This window comes from Mus pahari, chromosome 15 (genome assembly GCF_900095145.1).
Source record: "Mus pahari chromosome 15, PAHARI_EIJ_v1.1, whole genome shotgun sequence".
NCBI lineage: Eukaryota > Metazoa > Chordata > Mammalia > Rodentia > Muridae > Mus > Mus pahari.
This window is the reverse complement of record NC_034604.1, coordinates 70,462,212-70,480,732: the sequence shown is the minus strand read 5'-3', so window position 1 is coordinate 70,480,732 and position 18,521 is coordinate 70,462,212. Positions and strand designations below refer to the sequence as shown.

Genomic DNA, 18,521 nt, shown 5'->3' with positions numbered 1-18,521 from the left:
AGAGAGAGAGAGAGAGAGAGAGAGAGAGAGAGGAGAGAGGGAGGGAGGAAGGGAGGGAGGGAGAGAGAGAACAGCATAGCACAGAACAGATATATTTCTAGACACACCAACATACAAATATTAGATCTAGATGATATAAACAACTTAAATAGATGCAGCACAGACCCTGAGATTGAAGCATAAATGTGAAGGTTCCCAAACCCAGACCCAGATGGACTCACTGGTAAATTCCACCGGATACACCAAGAAGAATGAAGATGGATGTTCCTCAATGTAGTCCATAACCCAGAAAGGAAAGAGATACTACCAAACTGATTTTAAGATGATAGAACTACCTTGAAGTCAAATAAGGATACACAGATAAGGACACACACACACACACACACACACATTTACATACACACATCAATCTCCCTGATGAACTACTCCTTATAAGCTGTATTCAATCATACATCAAAAAAATCATGCACCATGACAAGCTGGGCTTGATTCTAGGGAGGGAAAGAGTTCAGCATCAGAGATCAATAGATGTAATACATCACCTTACAGATTCAAGGACAGAAGTCACACCACCATCTCTATGATTGCAGAAGAGATTTTCTGACAAAATTCAGAATCCCTTCATAATAAAGCCTCAGAAGAAACTAAGACTAGAACAATATAACAGGGATCATCTATGGCAAACTTATATTTAACATTGCATTAAATAGGGGAAATTCAAGGCATTCATGCTAAAATCAGGAATGAGATGAGAGTATCCAGCTTCCCCGAGCTTACTCCATATATTTCTCAAGTCTCAGCCAGAGAACTCAGACAGGAGAAAGAAAACAAAGGAACACAGTCACACATGAAAGGAAGAAATTAAACTGCTCAGATTTGCAGATATGACATTGCACATTAACAACACTGAAGACCCTGGTGGAACGTTCAGAACTGATAAACTGTCAGCAAAGGAGCACAATAAAAGAGAATCAGCTGAAGACCTCCACAACGAAAATAAAAAATAAAAGATCAAGGTGAAGGCAACGGAAGAGAGAAAGACCTCCCATCCGTGCCCGTGGAGCAGCAGAATTAATTTAGTGAAAATGCATAGAGATTCATCGCAACCCCATCCAATCCCAATGACATTCTTCACAAAAATAGGAGAAAGAATCTTAAAACAAATACAAAAGCACACAGAAAGTTCTGGGTTGCACAGAACCATCCAGAGCAAAATGGACAATGCTGGAGATGTACTTAGAACCACTTTCAAGCTGTAGTTTAGAGCCGTAGCCACAAAAAGTCGCACAGTTCCCACAGAAAAAAGAGCAGTGGGAAAGATTAAAGTCACATCTGTAGACATCTAATTTATATTATATTTTATTATATTTTATTTTTTTTACCAGGATAACAAATAACATACATTGAAGAACAAGCAGGCTTTTCAGAAAATTATGCTAGGGAAACTTCATGTTACTCATATGTAGAAGAATGACATTAGACTCTCTCATCTAACCCTATACGTAATCATCTCAAATGGATGAGACCTAAATATGAGACCTAGAACTCTGGTACTTTTAGGGGCAGTAGGAGGAAGCTTTCAAGATACAAGCAAAGGCAGGAACTTTCTCAAAAGGAGAGGAAACTCCAGAACAAGTACCAAGAATTGGGGAATGAGATCACATGAGCTTAAAGATGTAGAGCACATTCACTCCCAGGGTCCAATGCTAGCGCCCTTATGGTGGCTCCATTTCAGGTGACCTGAAATTCTCTCCTGACCTCTGTGGGCACCAGGCACGCATGTGTGTACACACATACATACATGCAGTCAAAACACTCATGCAAATAAAATAAGTCTAAAAGCAATTAAAAGCACAGGAAAGGAAAGGATCGGCAGAAATAAGCAACAGAGCACAGGATGGGAGAAAAATCTTTGTTACTTGCTCATCTGCCAGAGGAGTATCCAGATTATATAAAGAACTTCAGAACAACTAACTTCCAAGTGAGTAACGGCCTAGCCAATATACCAGGTCTTAAAAGACAAGGTAAAAATGGCCCAGGAATATAGGAAATGTTCAACATTCTTAGCCTTCAGGGAAACGCAATCAAAACTACAGAGTCCACATCACTCTGGTCAGAATGACTATTAGGAAGAAACCGAACAGTAACCCAAGCTTGTGAGAATGTTGGGCAAGGGGAGCCTTTCTACATTGCTGGTGGGGTGTAAGCTATCCAGCCACTATGAAAGTCAGTATAGGGTTCCTGAACAAACTAAAAACAGGCATTGCTCCTCCTCGGTGTAAACCTCAAGGATTCTAAGTCAGCGCTCCACAGCCTTCCCCGATCACAGCACCACTGTACATGGCAGCCACGTTATGAAATCAGCCCAGATACCTACCCACATGAATGGATCAAAGAGTGTATGTACACACGATGAAGTTTTACTCAGCCACAAAAGAAAGGGAAAACTGTCATTTTCTGGACAACGGATGCTGCTACAAGTCATCATGTTGAGAAAACCAGTCAAAGTACAAACTACAAAAAATCACATTTTCCGTCATTTAGTGCATTTATGATGTGAGAACAGGAGGAGGACGGGAAGACAGGGACTAACAGACAGAACACGGGGTGAGGGGAAGAGAGCAGAGATGCTAAAACTTTGTGGTGTACTTGAAAGAAATTGACTTTACCAAGCCTAATTAGATGTGAATAAAGAATTAGAGATGTCTTTACACCTGCTCATTTATTCCATGTGGATTCCGTACTTGGGTTGGGTAAGCACCTGCCCCAGCACACGCGTGGAGACCTGACAATGACTTGTGAGAGTCAGCTTTCTCCTTCTACCATGTGTGCCACGGGCATCAACCTAAGGGTAGCAGGCTTGGTGGCCAGCACCTTTTACCTGCTAAGTCAACTCTGGCCCCTGATGCCAATAAAGACATTTTAATTAGAAGGAAAAGAAGAAAGACATTTTGAAGGGAAAATAATGAAGGTGCCTCACAGACGATTTTTGTTCTGTTTTTTGATCTCTCCTCCACAGATTTGTCACTTGGTGTACTTGAATTTTTTTTCTTTTTTAAATACCAGAATATCTTCAAAGGAGATGTATATTCATTGTTCAGTTTAAAATTATTTTAAAATGTGTTTTTGCACAGATTTGGTAATATTCATCGTTGGATATAAATGCACAAATTGTACGTTCACATGCGTGGATTTCCAAGTGTGTTCTCTGTCTTCCTTTCTGTTTGGCTATGACTCTTACTCTCTGGCTCCTCCTGCAGCACCCCATCTTACCTTAGATAACCCACTTAACAGCTGAGGGTGCAGCCTGCCAGACTTCCTCCCTTCCACCCTCTGAAAGACCCACGTACACACAGACATTTGGGGATGTCAGTGTTCTCTTTTCTGCGCAGCACCACAGTATGAAACATGTTTTCCTGCATCTCGGTTTCCTCGCTTCATAATACTTCCTGGGAGTTGCTCCAAGTCATCTGGTGCACATTTAGATCATTATTTTAAATGGATAGAAAGAATTCCTCGGTACAGATACAAGGACAGGTTTACCAATAGACAGAGCTAGAAACACAGACCATGGCGTGAAACTCGAAGCCTGTGGGGTTGAGGCTGTGGCTGTATGTGGGGGAGGGGCCTATAAGACTAAAGATGAAAATGGTGAGTCGAAAAGAAATGAGCTGGCTTGAAACCCAGGCATAGCATAGTCACACTTCTGCGAGCTGCGACCATAAGGGATCGGGAAAGTGCAGAGGAGAGCGAGCATCTCACAATGCTCACGGTGCAGCTCTGATGGGCAGGGCCTCAGGGAGACTTTGCTGTCTTTCACACCACTTTTGGGTCTTATTTGAATTTCATAGTGATTATATACTGGGTAAACTATTTTGATAAAATAGTGTTTTCTGTTTAAAATAAATAGGTAAAAACCTCTATGTGCCCTTCCACTGGAACCTTGAGGGTATTGATGATGATCAGGAAAGCCAAAAAGCCTGAGGGTGCGGCTCAGTGGTAGAATGCTTATGTAGAACATGCATGGCCCTAGGTTCTATCCCCCATATAAAGAGCATACTAGATAGATACATGCATATATATATATATATATATATATATATATATATATATANATATATATATATATATATATATATATATATATATATAGAGAGAGAGAGAGAGAGAGAGATTACCCTATACAAAGGGATAATGCATTTCTGAACTGCCATAGGTTATGAAATAAAAAGCCTAGTGCCAGATGTGGGATACTTTCCTTCAAGTGTTGGTCAGTAAGGACCTACGAACACCCAAACAATATAAGTCAACATTGTTCTTCTTTATTCAGTGGAAGAAGGAAGGAAGGAAGGAAGGAAGGAAGGAAGGAAGGAAGGAAGGAAGGGCTCCAATATCCCCACTATGCGCCTTTCTTGCTGTTCACATGAGGACATCTCCTTGCCTGAGAAGCAGGAGACACCCAAGGTCTCCCAGTGTAAGCCCATCTCTGTTTGTAGACAAGTAGTTCAGATGGCGCTGGCACAGCGCTTCTCAACCTGTGGGCTGCGACCCCTTTGGGGCCATTGCGGGCTGCGACCCCTTTAGGGCCATTGCGGGCTGTGATCCCTTTGGAGCCATTGACCAGCCCTTCCACAGGGGTCATCGAGGACCATGGGAAAACAGGTATTTATACTACGATTCCTAATAGTAGCACAACTAAAGCCGTGAAGGGGCAGCAAAGATAATTTTATGGCTGGGGTCACCAAAACATGGGTTATCTGTAACTTGGTCATGGCATTAAGGTGGAGAACTACTGCCCTGGCACCTGACAGCTGCTTCTTCCTGTCCTGACTTCTAGGCTTACACTCATGACTAGGGTCACCTTGGCTCCAAAGGACACACATTGTCTCCTCACACACACGTGGTTGAAGTTCCCACTGCACCCTGGGACTTGGCTCTATACATACACATTGCCATACTCCATCTCGGTGATGGTGATCGTCTTGACGTGCCAGACTAGCTCTCTCTTGGGGATGAAACGGTCCTCCCTGGCCAGGTGGCCCACACAGAGGGAAGCAATGTCTCCCAAGAAGATGCTGTCAAACTCAAAGGTGTCTGTGGTCCCCCTACAGGAAACAAAGGTGTGATCAATGAACTGCCCAGGCCTGTTGATGCAGTATGCATTTAGTAAAAGTCTACAGTATTCCAGAGTGGTACGGAAGGCAAGATTTGGTGTCAACCTAGCATCCCTTGAGGGACTCGGGATATTTTAAATCAAGATGATGACAGTGAAAAGCCCTGCCAGCCACCTGCTCCCAGAATGTGAATGGCAATGTCACCAAGCAGGCTGGAACCTGGAAGAAGGGAAAGAGTTGGGTTTGGAGCTGCAGAGGGAGGAGGAGAGGAAGAACCTTTTAATAGAGACGTATTTTTGAAAAGTCTTACAAGTCAGGTATTGGGGAATCTACTTGGATGGGATTAGAACCCATGAGAGCATAGCAACGGGAAGCCAGGGCAAGGGCTGTCTCTGGTGGCTGTCAGTACGAGTCTATGAAACTCAGACTCTGTCCTCGTGGAAGGAGCGTTGGAATAAAGGGCTGTGGCAAACAGGATGGCGTATTCCACCAAGTCTGCTTGTTGAAACGTAATATCGTGCGACGGAGTTTGGAGCTGGGTCTTTGCACGGTGGTTAGGCAGTGACGGGAGAGCCTTTGTGGATGGGATCTTATAAAACAAGCTCCAGGGAGCTCCTGGGATCTTATAAAACAAGCTCCAGGGAGCTCCTGCAGCCTTTTGCTGCATGAGGACACTGTGAGAGGATCTCATCTGAGAACCAGGACGCAAATGTCACCAGACACTAAGTCTGCCAGCAGCCTGGAGAACATGGGGAAGAGATTTCAGTTGTCCCTAAGCTACTGTTTCATGTGGCAGCTGAATGGGCTAAGATAAAGGAGGTTGAGTAGGGGGATGTGGTGATCTTGTAGTTCTGGTGAGAGCAGAGGTGATGTGGACACAGCCAGAGGCCTCCCAGAACAAACAGGGAGAAAGCTCTGGGCTGGGATGTGGGATAATACTTTCAAGGGAATCACATGACCCAGCACACAGTAGGTATTCAACTGGCCCATTTGTAGACCTCTCAGTGAGGGTCTTGGCTTGCCCTGCCCACCCCCACTCCACTGAACACCCTTCTTACTTCCGAAAGGCCCTCTGTCTGGAAGAATTTTCCACAAGGAACTCCTTGGATCTGTTCTTCCTGCCCTCCAGTATGAGCCAGACGTTCTCTCTGGTTTCGCCCCCGTTGCCTGTTTCTATGACAATCTCGTAGGCTGCAGGGAGGAGGTGGGAGAGGGTCAGCAGCAGGAAGCAGCCACCTGTCACCAGCCAGTCACTCCCTCGGGGACTTTTCTCTGGCCTTCAGTCACAGTCTGGGAGTAGGAGTCTTAGCCTTGCTAAGACCCAGGCACTGTAAGCGAAGCTGGTGACTCCGGGACAGCCACCTCCTGGCTGGCAGATATAGAAATGTACAGGAGGAGGAGGGGGGAGGGATGAGCTCTCAAGAGATGTTAGCGTCTGACTCTCACAGCTGCATGAGCCACTAAACTGAAACGCAGTATAGACACCATATGCCCAGAAGATGAGGGAAGAGAAGCAGGCCTGGCTACAGAAAGAACAGTGCGAGGACCCAGCAGGCTAAAGGTCCCAGGGAGCCTTGAACTTGCTCTAGCACACAGCCCCACTCCACCATCAGCCTCACAGTCGTCCCTGCCTCATTCTCTCTGGTGTGACTGTGTTGGCACCTCTCCAGCCACCTTCATCTATGGGGTGCCAAGTGTCAGGAGTACCAGGCTGGTGACTAGAATTCCCTTTCCAGCCTCTGATACCTAGCCCAGCCCTGACCATCCATCCATAAGACGGAATGCAATAGCACTGAAGTAAGGGCCAGGCTGCCGCTGAATAGGAGCAGAGCTGACTTCATGCCTCTGCCTGTCTCAACTCCCAGAACTTGCTCTCTTTCTGCCTCCAGCCTCTGATATTCTAGTTCCTGCTTGGAGCTCTGCCATGTTCGCTCTCTCCACCTGAACGTCTCCCCTCCCTCCTCACCTCTGTGTGCTTGTGTCTATAGCATCTTAGAGATGCTGCGCCAATGCACTAATTAAAGAGGTGGCCTGGTCCTTTCCCATTTCCCGTCTGCCTTGCCTCATCTATTTCCTATTGTTCTCACCATCTTCAAACACTGTATATAATCTCATTTATTCATTATTGTCCATCGTACCTCCTCCCCTGTCCTATGTGTGTGTGTGTGTTTAAATTAATTTATTTTTATTTTATGTTTACACATGTCTATGTACCATGTATGTGCAGTGCCTGAGGATTCTAGAAGAGGGCACCAGATCCTGAAGTTACAGATGGGTGTGAGCCACCACAGGAATGCTGGAAACAGGACCTGAGCCTTCTGCAGGCGAGGCATGTTCTCTTAATTATTGACCCATGTCTTTAAGCCTGCCACCCTCATGTCAGTAAACAGTCACTGAAGGAAGGAATGAGTAGCTAAGTACTGAATGGTTTTGTGTGCCAACTTGACACAAGCTGGAGTTATCACAAGAAAGGAGCCTCCCTTGAGGAAATTCCTCCATGAGATCCAGCTGTGGGGCATTTTCTCCATTAGTGATTAAGCAGAGGGTTCATTGTGGGTGGTGCCATCCCTGGCTGGTAATCTTGGGTTCTATAAGAAAGCAAGCAGAGCAAGCCAGGGGAAGCAAGCCAGTAAAGAACATCCCTCCATGGCCTCTGCATCAGCTCCTGCTTCCTGACCTGCTTGAGTTCCAGTCTTGACTTCCTTAGGTTATGAACAGCAGTGTGTAAGTGTACGTTGAAAAAAAAAAAAAAACCCTTCCTCCCTAACTTGCATCTTGGTCATGATGTTTGTGCAGGAACACAAACCCTGACTATGGCATGGACCAATCACAGGGAGCTCAGGAGGAGGGAAGCCCTGAGCTTGTCATCGGAAGGCAGCTGTGATACAATGAGCAGAGGCTGGAGGGTGATTCTCAGTCAGAGGGAAAGATGGGGGAAAGGAGGAGGGATACACACAGAGGATGCATGACGTCATCCAGCTCAGGGATGGAGCCAGCACACAGGAGTGCACATTAGATGTTTGTCTGTGTTGGTCCTTATGCATGCAGAATAAACAGATGGGCAGTCTTAAGACAAGCATGACAGGCCTGGAAGAATGATAGGGAAGGTGAAAGAGCGATGACAAGGGAGGACAGTATGCCTCTGGTTGGCACCAAAAACTTTACTGTCCCCCTTTGTCAGGACCGTTATATACTGGGGAGTTCTCTATCACACGCTGGGGTGAGCTGAGAGCTTCTCCCCGGGGATATGCTCGTTCCCCTTAGAGGCTATTCAGTAAGGATTCATGTTGGTGCGGCAAGCAGCCCTCTCCCTGGGATTCAGGGGAAACTAAAGTAAGTTAACATACTGGGAATATGGAGCTGATAGAGTGTCACAGCCGCCTTGCCAAGCCGAGCCCGGCCCTTGGGTCAGGGCAAGCCTGTCCGCAGTGGGTTTTCCTTCGTGATTCAAGGCTATGAGTGTCTTAGCAGTTCTAAGAATTCACTGTTAGCAGGTTTACTGAGGAATCTCACCTGCAGCTCATGGAAGCATCCATCTTTCCCAGCCCATTCCCTACCTCCATGAGCCAGCCCTCCCTCAACTAGACGAGTCGGCCCCACATCACAGGAGGCTGGGTCCACACCATCCTGCTACGTACTGGTCTCTTCCAGCTCATCACGGATCTCGTTGTTGGCACATGCGAAGTCTCGGAGCGTTTGTCTGTCACCCTCGCTCTTGGACAGCCAGCAGTCACACTGGAAGCGGAAGGTCTCATCACGGGAGTTGTCCTTCACATCAACGTAGCTCAGGTGCCACCCAGGAAATATCCCTTTGGAAGAGAGCGATTAGAGTGGAAAGTGCTCCCTCTCCCTGTTGAGAACTCTCTCTTTCCATCTACAGGTGTGTGAACCTGGACAAGTCTATTGTCCTCTCTGTGGTCTGGAATCCGTGTTGATGAAGCAACCAGTTCGGTAGGTGGTTTTAAGGACTCCTCCAATTTGAGGAACACAGGGGTCTTTGCAAAATGATTAGAGTTCTTATGCGTGAGATTTCAGTTGTACTACTGTACTACTTTCCCCTTGCAAGCTTTCCCACTGTGGATCATCCAACAGGGACCAAAAGCCTTGTTGCTTCCACTGGATTCATGATGGAGCTTTTCTAGACCTAAGTCTTTTTTAAGACCCTAAGCTGAAGGATGGCTTCCCGACCTGTGTCCACCAAGCTCTTGTCAATGATCCTTAGGCATCAGCTCCACCAGGAAGCCAGTGTTCCCCTCCACTCTAGATGCTGATTCAGAAGTGAATTCCTGAATTTTTAATTTCAAAACTTCAGATTTACGTTGCTATTATTTACATGTGTGATAATATACTGAGTTTGTTTCCCTAGGGCTCAGCCGTAGAACTGGCAGACCACAATTGCTCAATGAATGCTGAACGAATAATTATGGTTTGTGTTGGGGTTCTTGGCTGAACTGTTCAGCCGTCTCAAAGGGCCTAGAAGCTGCTGTTTCTCAAGATGCATTCCTGAATTTGACACATCTTGGGCTGATCACGAGCACAGATCTGCTCAGTTGTAACTGGCAGAGCTTTCCTCAGAAGGGTCCCTGCCACAGCAGAGCTGGCAATGTGGGTTTGCTGTGGCAGCTGCGTGTGACTTACACTGCTTCTGTCACGTAAACTCCTCGAGAACGTGGAGTGTCATGGGTCCCTCAGAGAGAGCAGCGCCAGCGCTCTGGCAGTCTAGAGGATAATGTTCTACTCATAACGTGTCTGTGAGGCAGTCACACAAGCAGCATACAGCGGGCTGTCACTCATGCACCCCTCTCTCTCAGGCCACCCGGAGCTCCAGAGACAATTCCACTGTCCAGACAAAGCCTTTCTCCCAGATCAGATCAAAGCAACACCTCTAGAGATCCTGCCTCAGCTCCCAAGAGTACATAAAAGTGTCATAGATCCCGGGGTGCTGGTGCCAAGTGCATGGTTGGGATAGATATACTGGCCCTCTTCTCCCAACTGGACCACCAACCAAAGAATAAACATGAAGAGACCCATGGGTGCTGGCCTCATATGTGGCAGAGGATGGCCTTCTTTGGACATCAGTGGAAGGAGAAGGTGTTCGACGCCCCAGTGTAGGGGAATACCAGGGTAGGAAGATGGATGGGTGGGGGAACACCCTCATAGAGGCAGGGGAAGGGAAGATGAGATGGGGGTTTATGAAGGGAAGACCTGGAACGGGGGAAACATTTGAAATATAAACAAAGAAAATATCCAGAAAATAAAAAATAAATAAATTAAAATAATTTAAAAATGTATATTGCTTGAGAGTCTCATACACAAATATAAAGTGCTTTGATCAAGCCCATCTGCATTCTGTCTATTATGTATACTCTAGCATCCCTCTTCACACTCTGAGACACATCTCCCTCTCACCTTTATGGCCCTTCTTAAATCCACTGAGCACGCTTAGTGCTGCTGCTATGCAAATGGGTATGGGTCCATGCGCTGGAACACAGGTAGCCTGATCAGGGGCTGAATGTGAAGCCAACCAAGTCTCTCTCCCCTAGCACCCACTAATAACTAACAGCCCTGGAGTACTAAGCCCCTCCCAATCCACACTGGGGTCTTGGTTGGCTTGTTCTTGTACAGGTCTTATCTCCATTCTTCACCTTCTATTGCCATCCCTGAGCTCTGGAGGTAGTGGTGTGGCCAAGCTGTCACATTAATTTGGAGGACTCTGCATTTTCTGTCTCAGCTCTGAACTTTGTCTCTGTAATTCCTTCCATGGGTATTTTGTTCCCTATTGCATATGCCAGCAAGATTTTGCTGACAGGACCCTGATATAGCTGTCTCTTGTGAGGCTATGCCAGTGCCTGGCAAATACAGAAGTGGATGCTCACAGTCATCTATTGGATGGAACACAGGACCCCCAGTGAAGGATCTAGAGAAAGTACCCAGGAGCTAAAGGGGTCTGCAATCCTATAGGAGGAACAACAATATGAACTAACCAGTACCTCCCCCCCCCCCAAGCTTGTATCTCTAGTTGCATATGTAGCAGAGGATAGCCTAGTAGACCATCAATGGGAGGAGAGGCCCTGGGTCTTGCAAAGATTATATGCCCCAGTAAAGGGGAATGCCAGGGCCAGGGAGTGGGAGTGGGTGGGTTGGGGATCAGGGCAGGAGAGGGTATACGGGACTTTCGGGACAGCATTTGAAATGTAAATGAAGAAGATATCTAATAAAAAAATCATTTTTGAAAAAAACAAAAAGAAACCTTAGTTGTAGAGAATAGTCAGGAAAAAAAAAAACACCTCACTTTGTGCAAAGTATTTCTTTGGGTGTTCCCATACTCTTGCACACAGAAAGCAAAGGCTCCACATAGCTCACCGCAGTCGAAGGCCGGTGCGTGTCATTACTTATCAGAGCTGCACAAATCCCAAGATGCTTACCTTGTCCCTGCTGCTGGAAATCTACCAAACTCCTCAGGCGTTTGCTCCCGAGCACTGTGCTCTTAGAAACGCCCTGTGTAATACAGTGATCTTTTAAAGTCACAAATCATATTTTGCTGCATCAACCCTCTAGTGGCTTCTCACCCAGCTAAGAAAAACCCACAGGCTGTTCTCTTTAACAAACGCATCATAGATCGGCACCAGGCTCCACTTCTCTACTTCGACGCCAAGCTACTCTCACAACCTCACTTGCTATGTCCTACCTACGCTGCACTTCTGAACCTTGATTAACAGTCTTGTCTTGCCATTGTCCGAATTGACGAAGCCCAGGCTCTGGATGCTGATGCTGCCTCATTGCTGAACTCTCTGGGACGGTGCTGTTTGAAGGATGTCCTCAGGTCAATACCTGCATTCAGTCTCCAGGTACTCCATCGCTTGATCTGATCACTTTGTTTTCACATTGTATATTGTTTTGGCTATCTCTGTCAATGAAGTGATAACCCTCTGAGATCAAGAGACTGGCCTCACCTGGTATATAATAATAATAATAATAATAATAATAATAATAATAATAATAAATATAAAAAATAATTTAAAATTAAACTATTATTATTATTACTATTATTATTGCATACCTAAGTCTACACCAAGTATGAAGAGGAAAGAATGGGAAATGAGTGTTGGTGTAGTTTTAGAACAGGAATTTAGAGCCTTACCTAGGTCTGTCCCAACACTATTGATTAGTATATTCCAAGTGACCTAAATTCACTCTTAGTAAAAGGCCTAGAGACTCTAAACTGCTGTGGAACCCCAGTATCCCAGACAGGAGGTGACAGGCTGAATGAGAGGGATCTTGGCAGCAGTTTGGACTTCCTTATGTGACTCACTGCCCACGAGTCCAAAGCCTTTCCACATCTGGTGGGATGAAGGGCTCCGTGCTTCCTTTAGCCCGTTTCCATCGGCCATGGTGGAATGGATTCATTAGGCATCCATTTGGTATCTTCTTTCTCCTCACGATGCCTCCACGCCATTATCCTACACTCAGTCCCTACCTGTTCTCTTCACAACATGGCCCTCGCTGCCTCCTAGCCTCTCTGAGGCTCCCATGCCCACAGGGTCCCTTGTGCAGGTGCATTAGTCACTTTGATCACCACTATGACCCAGAGACCCCACAGGAACCATTTACAGAAGGAAGAGTTCATCTGGGCTCACTGCTTCAGAGGATAGGATACTCCCAGCAAGGACAGCATGGTGGGGTTCACCCAGCAGGAAGGTATAGTAGACTCTCACGTGCTGGTAGACCCAGAAAAAAATGACAGCAGCCCCTATTTCTTCCAGCCAGGTCTCATATCCTAAAGGCTCTACAGCCTTCAAAATGGTGCTGCTAACGGGAGAGTCTTTAAAATCTAAACCCTTGGAACTGTTTCAGGTTTAAACCATAACATGTCTGCTCTGCTGGCCATGAGCCCTGATATCCATAGAATTCTCTGGGCCGAGGTTGTAACTATGCTTTAACTCTTTTAAGACTATTTTTATACTGGAGTCTGACTTCTCCAACTTCAGGGCATCTTACGACCTCTTAATTATATTACTTAGTATTCAATGATCATAGAAGCGATAAATTATTTTCACTATGAAAAAGTCAACTGTCAGTATTTTTATCCAGTGCAAACCATTGAGATTCTTCTCAGGTAGAAAGATTCGCTTCGCCAAGCAACACCTTCCCTAAAAATAACCCACAAGAAGTTAAAAGCCCATATGGGTGACTCACATTTCCTCAGCAAGATCATAGATGGTTTGAAGTGAGCTACAGAGCCGTCAGAGGGACCTGGATATGGAAGAATGCAAGACTCTTGCTATTGTCTTTTCAAAATATGCACAAGGGCCTCATCAGAGGCTGTCCCAGGTAACGCCCTGGGACTTGGCAGATATGAATTTGGATCTCAGTGTTATCTGCCTAAGTGAACACACTGTAGCACTCCTATGATGATTTCTGAGGTCCTTCTTATTTATATGGACTTACATTATTCAAAAACTGTCAATCATTTTGCAGTTAAAAATTCTTTGCTAAGCAGAGTATTCATTTAACCAGAGGAAACAAGAAAAGCAAGATGGATTAGAAAATAAACATGATTACAGTTTGTTCAGTACTATAAAAGCTATTTGGGTAATTAAAATTAAGTAGAATAATTCATCATTTATCTTGATTTTCTTCTTCAAACTGTATTTTGTGGCAAGCAAATAGCCACAGGAACAATTTTTTAAAAAGAAAATCCGTAGCTGGTAAGTAGAAAGGAAATGATAGAATTATAGCATCACATTGTAATTCTAATTGGTCATCATCAGATGAAGCCGTTAGACAGTTATGAAGGAAATTTACAATGGAGCAACTCGTCTCATAAGTGCTAAATCCGGAATTTGATATCAGCACTAGTGGGAGCAAGACTTCTTCCTACCCACCACTATATCAATACACAGCATTTCTTCAACATTCAGTGCACTCTCCTGTGTACCACATATGTATTTATAAGTAAGTTTACCTATTACAAACCCTGGAAAAGTGTGTTCTACAGTAAAAATGGAGTCATTGTGAAGTGTGATGGTGGTGGTGTGGTTTTACAGAAAAAAGAAAGTCCATTTCCAAAGGAGAAACACACTAAGTGTGAGCATGTTTGGAGTGAAGTGGCCCCAAACTTAGGATTTAGCTTCATCCTCTCTGGCAATCAGAAAGGAACATAAAGTCAAGAAGTTACGTTGATGTGGTAAGGCGCAATCATTTTCGAACCAAGGTGGCAGACAGGTGGGAGCTGATGTTGTGTTTCTTCACTTTTCTGCGTGTTCAAAAGTCTTCGCTAGATTAAACACACTTCCAGAAGGTCAATTAAAAAAAAAAAAAACCAATTTAACACTCCCCCAAGCAGATCCAGGGATGAGAAGAACACTATGATTTAAGTTGGCTAAACATTTGTAGACTCATTAATATCTTTATCTAGAAATATTTACCTTTCAGAGGAAGAATTTCAGACAAAATACATGTATTCACACATTGTTTTTGTCCAAGAATTAGATGGAGTTGGGAGAGATTTATTTTTTGAGACAGGGTTTCTCTGTGTAGCCCTGGCTGTCCTGGAACTCACTCTGTAGACCAGGCTGGTCTCCAACTCAGAAATCCACCTGCCTCTGCCTCCCCAGTGCTGGGATTAAAGGCGTGTGCCACCACTGCCCGGCATGGGAGAGATTTTTAATATGAGGAAAGTGTGGCAAAGAGAGGTATCAAAGAGGTGCTTAGCAGCCTCAACATGCGTGAATGTCTGCTTCTACATCCTCAGAAGAGAAAGCTACTGTAGAGAGGAATTGAGCTGAGGACCTGGCTCTTCGCGGAATTCGCATCCCAACCATATAGATTTACCTGCTCATGGTATTATCCTGCTTTGGGGACCAAAGCCTACCTGGAAAAGCCTACCTGGAAAAGACACCCACTTCTCTCTGCCTACATGGGAACAGGATCACATCAATGACTCAGAATTTGTTTGTATCCAAGAGTCACCATAGGGCTAAGGCCATCAGAACAGGAATCAGTGTCAAGCTCTCTGGGAAGTCTGGAATCTAAGGACAGCAAACAGCCTTTAGCTACTGCGTGGAACCATGGAACCGGGATGTCGCTGTCCGCAGTGCTGAACGATCTCCTCTTGCAGGGTTTCGACAGTGATGAGAAGAAACTGGGTAATTGGGTGTCAGGCTTTCGCACTGCAGAATATACACCAAGAAAGCCAAGAGAGTCCAGATATGGACGCAATAACTGTCTGGAGAAGGGGTGTAGACATCTAGAGGGCTCAATCATGGGCTCAGCTGAGGTTGATGGTCAGCTGCCCATTTCAATCAAGGCACAAGAAGATCTTTAGCCCTAGAGGAAATTGAATATATGATGAAGGCATGAAATACAAGGAAGGATTTGAGAGTGCTGAAGAAAGACATTATTAAATACTATTAAACTTATTAGTTCTCTGTTATATCACAGGTAGTGGGTTGGCATCAAGGAAAAGTCAAGGTGGTGGAACTCATGGAGCTAAATGTCAAACGTGCTGACTGATTTTATGTCAACTTGATACAAGATAAGAGTCACTTTAGAAGAGGAAACCTCCACTGAGAAAATGTTCCCAACAGACTGGGCTGAGGGCGAGGCCATGGTCTATTTTCTTGATTGATGACTGATGTGGATGGGTCCAGTTCACTATGGGTGGTGCCATTCCTTGGCTTGTGGTCTGTGTACTCTTAGAGAACAGGCTCAGAAAGCTATGTGGAGCAAGACAGTAAGCAGCACCTCTCTATGGCCTGACTCTCCATCAGTTCTTCCTTCCAAGTTTCTGCCTTGACTTCCTGCCCTTAATTCCTTAGGTGGAAAACTGTGATATAGAACTAAAGACAAAGTAAACACCTTTCTCCCCAGGTTACTCTTAGTCGTGGTGTTTTATTAAAATAGGGAACCACAATTAAGATAGTCATGTAAAGAAGACAGAATTCAGTCACACATAAGCCATCTGTTTGGGGAGGGAATTCATGTATGGCTGGACAGTAAGCTTTCATGAAAAGGTGAAGACATAAAGGCACTTTCTAACCAGAGGTGGGAAATTCCTGTTATGGCAAGCTGTGTGCTTGGAGCTATGACACAAGGTAGATTTACCTGTGGTTGGAATTACGTGGCGAGTCCAGAGTGGGAGGCAAAGCCGGTCAATGCTGCCTACCAGCACTTGATTGTTTCCCCTTTTCAAGCATAGAGAATGGCTCCTTTCTGTCCCCCAGTTCCCACAAGACTCAAGTTCAGGGCTGTGGAGACCCAAGCTACAAAAAGTTAACACCGTTTTAAGCAGTTACTGGGTCATTCATCCTTGTTGTGCTTAATGTGTAGCAGTTAGCTTCTCTGACACTGAGTGGAACTGTATCTGGCTGGCTGTGTTTTCCTTTGTCCCCATGGACTTGACACTCTTTCCCTCAGCAGCAGGTCCTGAAGCAGATTCTTTGCAGCGGGCACCTGATGAACTGGGGCCCCAGGGAAGTCTCTGGTGAAAGGGAAGATCTTAGGCCCTTTCCTGTGTTCCTCTCTGCTTCTCTTGGATTCTCTGAGATAAGAAACTCTCCTCAGCCAGGTCCTTCCTCCATGATAATCTGCCTCACTGCATTCCAGAAGCAAGGGAGCTGTCTGACCATGGACTGGAAGCTCTGACACTGACCCAGAATAAATCTTCCTTCCCTTGCCTGATTTTGTCAGATATTTTGTCCCAGTGACAAGTGATGATGAGCTGCTAAGCACTGCACTTTGTCTGGGCACCTGATAACAAAGCAAGCAGATAGAGGATGCTTTCCCCCACCCTGCAAGTTTCCTTCCTGGCTCTCAGTTAGGTGCAGAATTATGACCGGCAGGATGGACATGGTGGGTCAAAACAACATCAGACTTCTTACTGCTGACTGCTGACTACTGAATGACTGCTGGCTGGTTCATTGGCTGCTCTGTGGTCCTGAGGTGGACATCCTAAAGTCTCTATGTTCTTGGGTTAGAATAGAGAGCCACTAACATGCTTTTGTAACACAACATCACAAAGCACGACCAAATGTTTGTATTTCTTCCTATCTCACTGGGTCCCAGGCCCACTAGGAACACATAGACATTCAGGGCATGAATGACCTGATATAGGCAGGAAATCTGACAACTGTGAAGTTATGTTATTGCTTTGAAGAACAGCTATTTTCTCTGTGTTACCTGAGTTTATTGTCATATGGGAATGCTTTGACTGTGACCCCATGTTGAAACAAGTCAGTGACATCATTCCTTCTGGAAGTGCAAGTAGCTGCTGAGTTAGGTTTATCAGTGATCAGCTACAGCAGGATTTGAAGAAGCAAAGTGAGGCAGTCTCAGGACAGCTCTGTGGGAGGTTAGGAGACAGCAGGATGCAGGAGAGGGCCTTGTGCACACAGCGTAGGGGAAGCTAGGTTTGACTCAGGATGCTGGAGATGAGTTGGAGGAAAACGGCCAGCATGGAGGTGGGTAAGTCTGAAAACAAACCTTCAACTCTGCTATCAAACAGAAGCTGCAGGTGCAAAGCCAGAGTAAAGAGAAGCCTGCAGAGAACAAAGCAGCAGTCAAAGGAATCTGAAGGCTAGAACTCCATCACAGCAACAAACAAAGTATCCCATAAGTGCCTTGCAGTTACAAAGTAAAGTTCTCCCTTGGCTTGTGTCCTGCTTAAATTTCTAAGTGAATATGGCTACCTTCAGACTCAGTGTTGTAAGGGCAAAAGTATAATACTGACAGGAAATCCATGGGAAGTGGACCTGGTGAGACTTCCCTCCTTCCTGTCTCCCTCCCTCTCTCCATCCCTCTTCCCCACTCCTTACTTTCAGGTACAGAACCCAGGGCTTTGTGCATGCTAAGCAATTATGCTACATTTGAGCTACTGACCCGACTGAATCCGATTTTTCTTAAATTTTATGCCTGAATTAAGTGGAATCCATTCTCTGATATTGCAGAAACAAGGAATCATTAATCTCCCATGGAGAAAGTGGAAGGAAATAAGTCACAGGTATAACAAGTGCCTCGGGACACCAGCCCTCTAACCGACGGTATACCCAAAGGGTGTGGTCATGGCTGAGCCCACCTTCCCACTGCCATAGGCAGAGTCTACTTATGGAGAGAGGTGGGGACAGCGAGCGCTGTCCCAGGGAGACTCTTTACCACCTCAGGCAGTAGCTACCTTTGTTGTCATGCCAGACCCTCAGTTTGCAGAGGTGGCCCAGGCTCAGCATGTCGGAAAAGTTGAAGGTGTCTGTGTTGTTCCTCTCAAACTTGTTCCAGTTGGCTGACTGCTTCAGGGCTAGGGTCCCGCTGTCTCCATTTTCCCCAAAGATGATGATGAACACATTAGCATCCGTGCCTGCCCCTGGGAAATACACAAGGTGAGACTCTGGGAGCTGGCCGTTCTCCACAAAG

The 18,521-nt window shown here is 45.5% G+C and overlaps 1 protein-coding gene across 1 annotated transcript in view; it reads right to left on the bottom strand.

Moving 5' to 3' along the window:
* Positions 1 to 18,521, bottom strand: part of Loxhd1 (lipoxygenase homology domains 1) — a 106,328-nt gene that overhangs the window by 5,970 nt on the left and 81,837 nt on the right. Inside the window, exons 28-31 of the mRNA XM_029547112.1 lie at positions 18,286 to 18,471; positions 8,753 to 8,923; positions 6,173 to 6,305; positions 4,947 to 5,105 (exon numbers count right to left, since the gene is read on the bottom strand). Of these exons, the coding sequence (XP_029402972.1) occupies positions 4,947 to 5,105; positions 6,173 to 6,305; positions 8,753 to 8,923; positions 18,286 to 18,471 (649 nt within the window). The remainder of the gene's footprint in view (positions 1 to 4,946; positions 5,106 to 6,172; positions 6,306 to 8,752; positions 8,924 to 18,285; positions 18,472 to 18,521) is intronic.